General features: G+C 34.5%; 2 protein-coding genes across 9 annotated transcripts in view; one reads left to right on the top strand and one right to left on the bottom strand.

Annotated features, from left to right (window-relative positions):
- Positions 1–2531, top strand: part of METTL21A (methyltransferase 21A, HSPA lysine) — a 41825-nt gene extending 39294 nt beyond the window's left edge. Inside the window, exon 5 of the mRNA XM_063647835.1 lies at positions 2052–2531. Within this exon, the coding sequence (XP_063503905.1) occupies positions 2052–2119 (68 nt within the window). The 3' untranslated portion in view covers positions 2120–2531. The remainder of the gene's footprint in view (positions 1–2051) is intronic.
- CREB1 (cAMP responsive element binding protein 1) overlaps positions 1–13268 on the bottom strand; it is a 75006-nt gene that overhangs the window by 19507 nt on the left and 42231 nt on the right. For 6 of the 8 annotated variants that reach the window (XR_008501170.2, XR_008501169.2, XM_054478887.2 and 3 more), the window contains 2 exons: positions 8536–8718; positions 6344–6494 (listed from right to left, as the gene is read on the bottom strand). Coding sequence is in view for 6 of the 8 variants with exons in the window: in XM_054478887.2 (XP_054334862.1) it covers positions 6344–6494; positions 8536–8718 (334 nt within the window). In the remaining 2 variants the exon portion in view is untranslated. Of the gene's footprint in view, positions 1–6343; positions 6495–7296; positions 7360–8535; positions 8719–13268 lie in introns of those variants that run through there. The other 2 variants (XM_054478889.2, XM_063647829.1) reach the window with 2 other exon arrangements.

Genomic DNA, 13268 nt, shown 5'->3' with positions numbered 1-13268 from the left:
TGCAACAAAATCAATAAATCTTAAATGCATTTTGCTAGATGAAGGAACCAGATCTAAAAGGCTACAAATTATAATTTAAGATTCCATTTATAAGAGATTATGGAATAGGCAAAACTATAAGGGTAGAAAACAGTTCACTGGTTTTCAGGGTGTGGGGAAAGCTGACTTCAAAGGGATATAAGAGAATACTTAGTATTATATAACTGTTAGTTAACTAGTATAATTGTTCCATATGGCATTGTGGTGACAGATACATGACACTGCATCTATCAAAACCCATAAAACTATACACAGCACAAAGAGTGAACTTATGTATATGCAAATTTAAGGATAAAAACTTAGGGATGTCAGAAAATCCCAGACTGAAGATTGTGACAAATCTAACTGTACTACAATCATATGATATAACCTCATTGAAAGGGGTGGAGAAAAAAGGAGCAGAGTGAAGTAACTTTAGAAAACAGCACTTTCGCTAAATACTATTAGGCCAAAACCAAAAAGAAGTGTATATAAATACTGCACTGTAACTGGTAAAACTTGTTTCTCACAATGGTACATATTATCAATTCTTACAAGTTTTCTGTATGTATAGTAGATTTAAACAAACATATAAGCCAAGTTTCTGTTGGAGAAAGAAGTTACAAATAGGCAAAGAGAAGTCTAAAATGAGCTATGTGGTTAAAGCTTAGAGTCAGATATGTTAGTGTGTATTCCTATTTAAGTATATAGTTGTCCCTCAGTATCTGTGGGGGATTGGTCCCAGGAACTCTCATGAGTATCAAAATCCACAGATGCTCAAGTCCCTTATATAAAATGGCATTATATTTGCATATAACCTATATGCATCCCCCTATATACTTAAAATCATCTCTAGATTACTTATAATACTTAATACAATGTAAATACTATGTAAATAGTTGTTATACTAGATTACTTTTTTATTTGTATTATTTAAAAAATTGTTATATTGTTACTTTTTTTCTTGAATGTGGACTATGGAAAACAGAGCCAACTATATATAAAGATACAGAAATAAGAATGTGTGCATATATGAAGGTGTATGTGTGTGTGTGTGTATATATATATATATATATTTTTTTTTTTTTTTTTTGAGACAGAGTCTCACTCTGTCACTCAGGCTGGAGTAGTGGTGCCATCTCAGCTCACTGCAACTTCCACCTCCCAGGTTCACGCAATTCTTCTGCCTCAGCCACCTGAGTAGCTGGGATTACAGGCGTGCACCACCACCCTGGCTAAATTTTCTCTTTTTAGTAGACAGGGTTTCACCATATTGGCCACCATTTTCTAATAAAGGAACTAGAGATCATTGGAAAAACGGCTCATTCCAAGGCTAGGGAAGGGAAAACACAAGATGAGAACGTGGACAATCTTGTAGTCTCAGAAAGTAAAGATGTGCTTAAAAAGAAAAAAATGGGGCATGTCAAAAGGACACAGAAGACACTTATAAAAGATCCCAGTGGCCAAAGCTAGAACAATATGAACAACATAATAAATAACAATAGTATTGGATTATAACTCCCAAAGTATGTGTCTGTATTGATAAAATAAATAATGTGGAGAAGAAACAAATCTTGTTTATAGAATTCAGATGTTAAATATATAGAAGGGATGGAGACATACAAAATTCCCATTAGAATAGCAAATAGTAATAATTACTGTAGACAAGATTTACTGATGAATTCTAAAATTGGTGGGCAAAACTTTAAAGAGAAAAGAATATATCTGCATAGCCTCCAAGTATTTCTTCTAAAATACACCTAATTACTGTGGTGGTTTTAACATATGACCATAAATTCTTTCATATTCTCCCTTTTAGGGGGTGGAATTTAATTCTCCTCCCCTTGAATATGGGCTGGACAAAGAGAAAAATGGTAGCTCAACAGTGGAGACACCTGGACAGCACTTTAACCAAGTGATCAAAGTTAACATCCCCAGTTATGTATGTGCTCCTGGATGTGATGTTATGAGAACAGCACACTATACCTCTGTGGAATTCCTCCCCAAAACCTATTATCTCAATGTATCCATAGAAAACACTGGACAAATGCAAACTGAGGGATATTCTAAAAGAAAACAGATCACTACTCTTCAAAAGTGACAAGGCCATCAAAGACAAGCAAATAAACTTTCACAGACTGACGGAGACTATAATTAAATGCAATATGGTACCCAAACTGGATTATGTAAGTAAAAAAACTGGGGAAATAAAATGTATAATTCAGTTAATGGTATTATATCAATGTACTTTTATTTTTGATAAATGTACCCTGGTTATGTAATATACTAAGATTAGAGAAAGCTGGATGAAGAGTATCTGGAACTCTGTAGTACTATTTTTACAACTCCTTTGTAAGTTTAAAATTACTTAAAAATATATTAAAAATGTATGTTTACCTTTGTACTGGTTTGAGTAAAAAAATTGACTTTAGAATGTTAACATTTTAGATGGTGAAATTAGAAGTAATTAAATTTTTAGGTAATGTTTCTTAATTTACTTATAATGAACATGTTTTACTTGTGTAATAATAAATTTAAAAAAATTGATAATAATGTACATACTCTTTGGTAACCTGCTTTTGTCCGAGAACATCTTCCCATCTGAATAAAAATACATCTTTATTTACTCTTAATGGCTAGTTGTATATAGTTGAATGGATATATTTTAATTCATATCAAATACATTTTAATTTTTTTAGAATTTTTCAAATTTTTTTACCGTATCCATTTTCTAAGAATCTGCCTATTTATATCCCTCAACTCATTAGTCTTCTGACATTATTTGTTAAAATGTTTGCTACTTTATCTTTTACTTTGCTAAATAGGGGGTTTATAGTTTTATATGGTCAAATCCATTTAACCTTTTCCTTTGTTACTTCTGCCTTTAGGGAATCTGCTTGTAAAATCCCCCTACAATGTAAAGTTACATAAAGGCAAAGGTGATAGATTGTATTACTTTCACAATTTTTCACTCTCCACTTCCTGTAGGAAGAGTTCATTCCCACTCCACTGACTTTGGGCTTGTCCTTGCCTGTGCTGTGGCTAACAGATCACGAGTAGATGTAACGTTCACCAAAATCAAGCAAATGTTTTCAAAAGCATTGCCCCTTTCTCAAAGAGGCTGCTCTAGCCCAGGATCCTAGACCCAGATGGGCATATGAAGGAGAGCCACAGCAACTGACCCGCAGCTGCCAAAATGTAACAGAAGTGAGGAAGAAATTTTAAGACACTGAGATTCGTGGTTGTTACTGTAGCAACACAAATTAACAGAAGAGCTATCTACACTTTCTTTTAGAATGTTTACCACTTACCTTCATCTTGAAATAAATGGCAATTTGGATAGTGATGAATTTTTTGGATTACAATCTTTTCCTATCAAACTTTAGTTTAAGATAGGCTGTGTTTGATGTGCATAAGGGAAATTCATCCTAGTGAGCATGCTTAGGAGTGTGCTTTTCTTAACTTTCCCACTGAAATAGCCACACTAAAAGAGGAAACCAAATATGGAGATTCTGGGGGTGCAGCAAAACCACTGCTGGTATAAATTTCTTTTAAATCTCTTATTTTACCTTAAAAATAAGATTTATTTCTCTCAAATATTTTAGCAAAATGAACAGTCAAGGAAAGCACTCCATGTTTACCTCCTAAGGCTACACATCCCTAGCATACTGCCATGTGCTCTGGTTTGAGAGGCACAGCAGAAGACGGCTGCATACTGCAATCAGTGAAGTAGCATGTTTACAGCCTTTGGTGCCAGATATGGGTTCAAATTTCAGTTCTACTAATCTCATAAAGTGTGTGAACTTTGGCAAAATATTTGAATTTTCTGATATTTACCTTCTCCTCCTCTAAAGTGGGGATAAGCTTCTACCTCACTGTAAGTAGAATTAATAAAATAATATATACTGGAGCTTAATAAATAGCACTCGGCAGAAAGGTCAAAGCCAGAATATACAGAATTAGGAAGTATCAGCATATAAAGTAATGCCTGAAATACATGGGTATGGATGAAGGTTCAAAGGAAAAATTTGAAAAGTAGTCAGAAAACCAGGTGAAGTAAGCCAAGGAAGAGTTTAGAGTAATGAGAAGTCGAAAGTGTCAAATACTCCACAGAGTTAAAATTAAATGAAAGAAAATACTAGATTTGCCAAGTGGGAGGGAATTTGTACCTTTTTATAGACATATGAGCGGTATGCTAGTCAAAGAAGCCAGATTCCAGTGAATGGAGGCTGAAAAAGTAAAAGCAGCAGTAATTTGGTAAGGAAGGGGAAAAGGAACTACGGCAGAATCAATGGGAAGTTTCCTTTTTAAAGAGTAGGGTAACTATATCTAAGCAAAGTAATGTTATGAAAGAGTCCATGGTAAGTCAGGTAGCTTCCCTGAAGACCTCAGGCAAGCAAAGCCTGGTAGGAACTGTAGTTATGTGTGCCCTGTTCCTAACTTGTTGGTGGCAGTGGTCATAAATCTGAAAGAAAAATAAATAGAAGAAAAAGGAAATTTGGTCTGCCAGTCAACGGGGGGAAACGTTTTATTCCACAGAGCCAAACTACATAGACAATAAACAGAAGTCCTTCTGTTGTTTTTTATAATCAAAAGGATTTATTTTTTGATTCTGCTCCTATGTTTGCTTAGAACTGTTTTCTTTAGTAAGCAGTGTTGTCTTAAATATTACTATTCAGCCTTTGCTTGAGACTTCTTGATCAGACTTGCTTCTAATTTTAAGTTAAAGGTTTCCTTATAAAGATTTTTAAAAACTGAAAATATTTTAATTTTTATTTAGATTTTAATTTATATTTTAAAATATATTTGAATTATGAATGCAGCTTTTATGCTTCTCTTTAGTAAAACTTAGATACTCAAAATCACAGATGGATGGAGCACAAATAAAAGTCACTTGAGAGCTGGGCACCATAGCTCATGCCTGTAATCCCAGCACTTTGGAAGGCCGAGGAGGGTGGATCACAAGGTCAAGAGTTCGAGACCAGCCTGGCCAAAATGGTGAAATCATGTCTCTACTAATACAAAAATTAGCCAGGTGTGGTGGTAGGCGCCTATAATCCCAGCTACTCAGGAGGTTGAGGCAGGAGAATCGCTTGAACCCAGGAGGTAGAGGCTGCAGTGAGCTGAGATTGCACCATTGCACTCCTGCCCGGGTGACAGAGCAAGACTTCGTCTCGGGAGGAAAAAAAAAAGTCACTTGGTTTGTTTCCAACTCTTTTTCTAATATCCCAGAAAAATCTCTGCCATTTCTCAGAGTTTAGATATAATTTACTAACATTGTGACAGCTAAGAATATTTTAGGAACAAAAAAGCTGATCTGAGCTGTAAGTGAAATTGCACACACACACAAACCCATTTCAACAGAGCACTACAGTTACAAAGTGCTTTCAAAGGAATTCTCTTACTTGACTCTTAAAACAATACTTTGGGTGTGTGCTGGAATCCCGTTTTACAAAACTGAGGTACAGGAGGTTACTATCTTCTCCCAAAATGGAGGGATAGGGCTAGGACTTGGAAGCCCTGCTTCTTTCACTTTATCAGTGTTTGAAGTATCCTGGGATGAACAGTGAGATACTTTCACCAATTTCAAACTTTTTAAACCTTTACATACCCTTATTTTCATTTTCTTCTGTTTGTCTCGGTCACTTCTATATGAAAGTTCTAAATTAATATTTAGTAACATTTTTATTGTTTTTGATGGCAAAATCATTTACAGCAATAAAGTTACTTTCTGAGAATTGCTTTACCAGCATTTCACAGATTTTGAATGTAGTATTTTTTGAAGACTATATTTTAAGATTTTTGTCCGTAACATGGTATTCTTAGAATTAACATATTTTTGAAGAATCTTTAGGTGTTAAAATGTTATTATTTTGAGTAAAGATATTATTCATTAAAACATGAACTGGCCACCATACATTTACTTTATATCAAGTAAATTTAATATAGATAAAATTTAACACACAGTTAATATACATATATGAAACTCTTGATCTTCTTGAACAATACTATACATGAAAAGAAACCATTTTTAAATAACCTGGCTAACTGGTTGGAGTGCAAACATAGGAAAGTTGTGCACTAAATCTCCTGTGGGGAAACTGCATGAAAGAAAACTACTCCATGATCAAAGATTGACCCATAATCATATAGCTATCTTATAAGTGCAGCTTATTAAATAAAGAAAATTTAGCAAGATCCATTAATTCTGCTGGAAAAAAAAAATCCAATGCAAAGATCCTATTACCAGTAGATGTAAAGATACACATCCAGCAGAATGTGAAGACACAACCCACAACAATCTAAGTAAATGCAGTATTTGTACCTGTTCTTCATTAGACGGACCTCTCTCTTTCGTGCTGCTTCTTCAGCAGGCTGTGTAGGAAGTGCTGGGGAGGATGCCATAACAACTCCAGGGGCAATAGTGCTAGTGGGTGCTGTGCGAATCTGGTATGTTTGTACGTCTCCAGAGGCAGCTGAAAAAAAGAGTGAGCATGGTGTAAGACAGAAACACTGCAACTTGATTCAATTATGTGTATCAATCATCAATCTAAGCATGTATTTTGGAATAAAAGGGAAACAAAAAAGAAAAGATGATTCTGGCTAAAGTGTTGAAAGAATCAGCACTCTTTGTGCCACTACTAAGAAATAATTCCCAATGTAATGTATTTATTACAGTAACCTATGTCCGCTGGATCTTACGTTTTTCATTTGAATGCAGTTCTATTCTGTTAACATGCTTACCAACCTTAAGTCTAAAAGGTAAGTGGGGCACAGCTTGGATGATCTTCCTAGATAGAGTATAGTCCTCAATGTCTTCCTTTGATATTGGTAAATTCATATTAAAAAATTTCAAGTAGACTCTTGCCACGACATAAAAACGACCATGATTTTTCATAAAATAGCAAAATGAAAAAGAAAATAAAGCATTATGGTCAACTATTATAAATTTTGAATTAAAACAAAACTAAAAGTATGAAAAAGTGTATCACTTGATGCCAATTATATTATTTGAATACATATTGTTTTAATGTAAATGATAATGGCTAAATAAACTCAAGTTTTATTTTTCTAACTGATTCACCATTTGTAAAAACAAACACAATCACTATTTGTCAAACTGCTTCTAAAAACAGCGTAATATGCTCTCCTAAGAATAAGGAACCTAATGTTACTTAAAAAAATTGGAAGGTCTTTATAAAATTATTCATATTAATTATTAATATCAATTAAAATGTATGGTTTGAGTGGAAAAGATTTATATACTAAACATGTTACCATCTTCAAACTGACGTTCAGAATTCAAATTCACTGACATCCTGCTTTACAATTTTTGAGTACCTGCATGTAAAGTGAAAAGGTGTTTTACTCTCATCAATAAGCAAAATAGTATCTTTTTCAAATACTCGTTTAATAACAGAATATATTCTGTAAACATTAGGGCTCTTTAAATAAGTTATGACTCTCTCCAGTTGGTGTTTCAGGATTATTCAATTATCCATGGTGAAAGGATACAACTGTCATTACCTAACACAGGCAAAATGCATTATTATTTATAAAAATATTTTCAGAAACAAATTTATTATTATTTCCTCAATCAGCAAATTTCTAACCTGGCATTAACTATATTCTTGAAATATCCAAACGAATCCAAAAAAAAATGGTTAACTGCTATCCATAAAGATTCCTGAAATAAACAGAAAAAAAAACCTAAAAAAAAAACCAAAAAACCAAAAAAGCAACTTCTATAATTTGTCAAGAATTTAACAACTACTTTTTCTCTAAAGAGCAGCAGATTTGCATATTGGTATAAGATCTTGTGGAATATAATGTTTTCATTTGAAACAAAAACTGGGTCAAGTGCAGAGGTATCCCAACACTTTGGGAGCCCGAGAAAGGAGGATTGCTTGAGGCCCGGAGTTTAAGACTAGCCTGGGCAACACAGTGAGACCATGTCTCTAGAAAATAATAATAATAATAATAAAAACTGATGATCTCAGAAGATTTAAATTTCTTTTGGAAAAAAAAAAAAAAAGCAGAGAAACGGAATCCTGAACTTCTGAAGATTGTTTCCAGAGATTCAGTGCAACTCTTATTTTACAGATGAAAAAACAAAACAAAAACAACAACAACAAAAAACAAAACACTTTTCTGAGGCTCAGAGCAGCTGACTTTTACTCAAGGCCTCATAGCAGATCCATGCAGTAGATATAGAATCCATCTTTTCTAACTTCTGATTTCCTGGTCTTTCCTTCTAACCTATCCTGTTTCTTCTACCCCAAAAGATGTTAAAGATAGATGCAATATTTTTAAAACTGAAAATAGTTGTTTTTATGCCATGACATTTTGGTCCAATTGGAATAATGGAAGAGTTCATGGAAAATACTATCTATACTGAAGAAATGTTAACTACATTTGAATGGTGCTTTGCAATATGATACTTACTTTTTCTGTGAGTTTATAAAATTTTAGTATTTTGAAGAATTTACCACACCTGTGAATTCTGAATTCCCTTACCTTGAACAACAACTTGGTTGCTGGGCACTAAGATCTGCTGTCCATCAGTGGTCTGTGCATACTGTAGAATGGTAGTACCCGGCTGAGTGGCAGCTGCATTGGTCATGGTTAATGTTTGCAGGCCCTGTACCCCATCGGTACCATTGTTAGCCAGTTGTATTGCTCCTCCCTGGGTAATGGCAACTAAAAGCCAATGGATTTTATTGTTACAAGTTTAATACCATATAAGACTTTTAAAACATTACATCCAATGTAGAATAATTTGTAAAATAATCTAGGAGAAGTTACAGCAAATAACATCACCAAGAAGGGTCTGATATATTCAAGTAACTTGCTCCTCAGGAAACTCATATTCAACTTCTACAACAGAAATGCACTCTATGAACTGCATTCTAATTTATTATAATAAATGCCTGTTAACAATTTTTTTAAGTGGAAAAATGTTAAATTCCTTCTGAAGTTATTTGGTTCTGAAGAGGTTCCACTCTGTGATCCTTTCTTTTATTTTAGCATTAACTGCATAATATATTAATACTTGTCCCACTAGTAAATAAATTTCTGGAGAGTAGGAATTTTCTTATATACTTTCATACACTTAGCACAGTGGCAGCCATGAAATAGGCACCCAATAAATGGTTGTTTTAACATATAACTAATAAAGCAGTTCATCAGTGCATTCTATTCCCTAACTCTTTTAGAAATTCTTTAATGGTACCTAATCCGCTCAATGAAACAACTGAAATATCCTATGGAACTTAATTATCAACAGTCTGTCAAGGAATTTTAAAATCAGAGCTCAAGATCATCATTTAGAAAAAAAACTTTTACTGTCATTTCTAAATTATTTAATACATATCCAAGCATTCTCATATAGAACCCTTTGTTGTTTATGCCCTAATTAGCCACACCTGCCATTCATTTGTTAAACAATAAATCAGTCAACTTTTGCTCATACTAGTAGATATTTCACTTTATGAAAAACTAAATCACCTTTATGCTACAGTACATAGAAAAATTTAATTTAAAAATTAGATGATTTATTTGGAAAAAGCATTTTTTAGATAGGTGGCAATATCCTCTCTAGACAATTCTCCCTGTAGGGGTCAAGCTTTTCAGAAAGAGAAGGACCAAAAATCACAATATCACATATAAAACTGCAAAACTGATTTTAACTGAGTAAGAAAAAAGTAAACAATGCAGGAAAGTCAACATGTCTGATTAAGCATGTTACTGTCCATTACAAGGGAATTAGTTTGGGATCAGTTATCCACCAGCTATGGGAAATCATAACATCCTGAGCCATCTGTACATGGAAAATTGATTACTGCCCCATCAAGAAGTAAGAAGAGTTAATGGCTACAGTGTGATTAGTTCAGCAAAATGACACTTGTGAAAATTAAGATGCTGGCATATACACTGGATCTAGTTTAGCTAATCCCAGAAGTTTTACTTATCTTAGGCAGGGAGAAAAATGAGTAAGAACTATTCTAAGATTAATTTTGCATGATTACTTGAAAGAATCAGAAGGTTAACAGAAACAAATCACAATTTCTCATTTAGAGTTAATGAGTGAATTCTACTGTATTTAACATACCACTTTCTTCTTGGCTACAGAGCAGTGAACTCAAGGTGGGAAGAAGAAAGAAATAGTAAACCATATATGACAAGACTGGGTTGTAGTTTGAGTTCCATCACTGAACAGTTTTTTGTTTTCATTTTTTTCTTTTGAGACAGGGTCTTGTTCTGTCTTCCAGGCTGGAGTGCAGTGGCAAGATCACAGCTCACTGTAGCCTCCAACTGGTAGGCTCAAGTGATCCTCCTGCCTCAGCCTCCCAAGTAGCTAGCACAGGACATCAGTCCCTACTAATTTTCTAAAAACATTTTTTTGTAGAGAGTTTTGCTATGTTGCCCAGGCTGATCTTGAACTCCTGGCCTCAAGCAGTCCTCCCACTTTGGCCTCCCCAAGTGTTGGGATCACAGACGTGAGCCACTGTGCCCAGCCATCACTAAACTGTTATTTGATTCTGTTATCTGTTCTCTAAAAACAAAAGCATCTGGGTTCTAGCCACTAAGTACAATTGTTGTAAATATCAAATGAGGTCATGTATATGAAAATACTTTGGAAACTGAAGTCTAATCCTACTGAACACAGTTTTTCTCTATAATATTTACGTATATACACTTTATTATTCCAAAAAGATTTGAGATAGCTTTCAATAAAACACAATTCATTAAAACAAAAATAAAAAGATAGAAGTCGAGTAACGGATGTATCCTTAGTTATATAAAACAATTGTAGAAGAAAATCTAGACTAAGAAAAGAATACAATTAAACAGAAAGTTAGCTAAGAATCAGAGTGGCCAGAATAAAGAGGGAAACATCATGAGTCATAGTTTTATTTAGTGAAACAAAAAAATTCAAGTTCAAAATGACAGATACACATTTTCTATCTAAGAGCAGAATCACTAATAAGATTCTACTATCTGGGACACTGAACTAAGTAACAGATAAATCTAGTAACAGCATGAATTTAATAAAATAACCAATTTAAGGAAGGAGTGGAAATTCATGCCTCCACCTGGAAGGGTACTTGCGGAGGATATGCTTTAATTTGATAATTCCACTCTTTTTTTTTTTTTTGAGATGGAGTCTCACTGTCACCCAGGCAGGAATGCAGTGGCCTGATCTTGGCTCACTGCAGGCTCCACCCCCCGGGTTCACACCATTCTCCTGCCTCAGCCTCCAAAGTAGCTGGGACTACAGGTGCCCGCCACCTTGCCTGGCTAATTTTTTGTATTTTTAGTAGAGACGGGGTTTCACCATGTTAGCCAGGATGGTCGATAATTCCACTCTTAGGATATTTATATAGCACTGTTTGAAACAATAGAAATGTCCTAAATGTTCATCAGCAGGAGAATGTTTAAATAAGTGCTGTATTTACACAGTGAAACACAATGCAGCTATTAAACAAAATATATAACTATGTGTGTTTATATATCTATGGTGAATTCTGACAACAATATGTTCATTTTGTAAGTTAAGAAATATAAATGTTGCTGTATATGTATTTATTATATTGCTCTTAATGAAAATCAAGAATATAATGTTAAATCAGTTCCATCAAAGCCATGTGTGCATATACAGAGAGGACACAGGATAAAAATAATGAACAAAGCTTTAAAAATTTCAAAGTATTAATCTCTCTTTTTTTTTTTTTTTTTTTGAGACAGTATCTTGCTCTGTCACTCAGGCTGTAGTGCAGTGGTGTGATCTCAGCTCACTGCAAGCTCCGCCTCCTGGGTTCAAGCAATTCTCCTGTCTCAGCCTCCCGAGTAGCTGGGATTACAGGTGTCCGCCACCATGCCCGGCTAACTTTTGTATTTTTAGTGGAGGTAGGGTTTCACCATGTTGGGCAGGCTGGTCTTGAACTCCTGACCTCGTCGTGATCCACCACCTTGGCCTCCCAACATGCTGGGATTACAGGCGAGAGCCACGGCGCCTGGCTCAATCTCTTAAAACTAGCAATTTTCAGCTGCTGGAGGAGACGAGTGTACCAAATTAAACATCTATGGGGGCGCTGGTACTTCTCTAACCTTTATTTCCCCTTTTTAGATTCTGATAGGCCTCTTTCCTAAAGAGCATGCTTCCTAGTTCAAGTGAGAATCTCTGTAACAGTGAATCTGTTACTGACAGGAGTATGTTGTATCCCTCAGGTATGCTGAAGTAGGGGAAAAATAAAGATCATGTATCAATGTCTTCAAATATACATCTTGAATAACTAAAAGCATCTGGTATGAGACTTCAACTGATAATACACACACACGTACAGAGTTGTAGGTAAAGAGTTGTACTTTATATCTGCCACAAAGATCTTAAGAAGAAAAAACATGACTAAGCTAATTGAGCATAGTGGATAAAAAGCTTAGTCAAAAATGCCTTCCTTCTACTTAGTGTCAAAAGTTTCAGCCTTGGCAGAGTTAAAAAGTTTGCTACTTGAGAACTTGTCTTTAATACAGTTGGGAATGCAAATTAGAGTTATGCAAAACAAAGCTGAACCGGAACTAAAAAATAACATGGGGGTCAAACTTTCATGCATATTTCTTAATTTTATAAATAGGGATGGGGTCTTAAACTCCTGGATGGCTCAAGTGATCTTTCCACTTTGGCCTCCCAAAGTGCTGGGAATACAGGCATGAGCCACTGTGCCTGGCCTCAAACTTTTATGCATATTTCTGATACAGATTCCCTCAGGGATTAGGAAACTATCTCAGTAAAGAAGTTTCAATGTGTACATTTAATTTGAAACTAAGGTGGGTGGGGAAAAGGATATAAATGGGCAGCACTGGGTTTAATATATAAATCCAAATTTAAAAAATCACTGAATGAATAAAGCACTTTGAGAGGCAAAAAAAAAAAAAAAAAAGGGAAAGAGAAAAAAGTACCATTCACACAAATACCATTCAAACAAATTTTGTTTGATTTTAGATCAAACAAAATAAAATTCAAAAGTGCCTTATAACAGATTTTGGTGAAAGATAAGAAGACAGACCTAAGTGCCAGACAGAGACATCATAGAAATGAAAACTTTTAAATAATTTTGTAAGAGCAATTTTTGCTTTATGTGGGCCAAAAAGTATATTACTATCTTTCATATGAAAAGGAATAATTGAATGTGCTGACTCAACCAAGCCACGCTTATCCCCACTTGAAACATTATTAAATACGAAGATAT

This window comes from Pongo pygmaeus, chromosome 11, assembly GCF_028885625.2.
Source record: "Pongo pygmaeus isolate AG05252 chromosome 11, NHGRI_mPonPyg2-v2.0_pri, whole genome shotgun sequence".
Classification (NCBI taxonomy): Eukaryota; Metazoa; Chordata; class Mammalia; order Primates; family Hominidae; genus Pongo; species Pongo pygmaeus.
The sequence above is the reverse complement of the archived record's forward strand: the minus strand, read 5'-3'. Positions and strand labels throughout refer to the sequence as shown.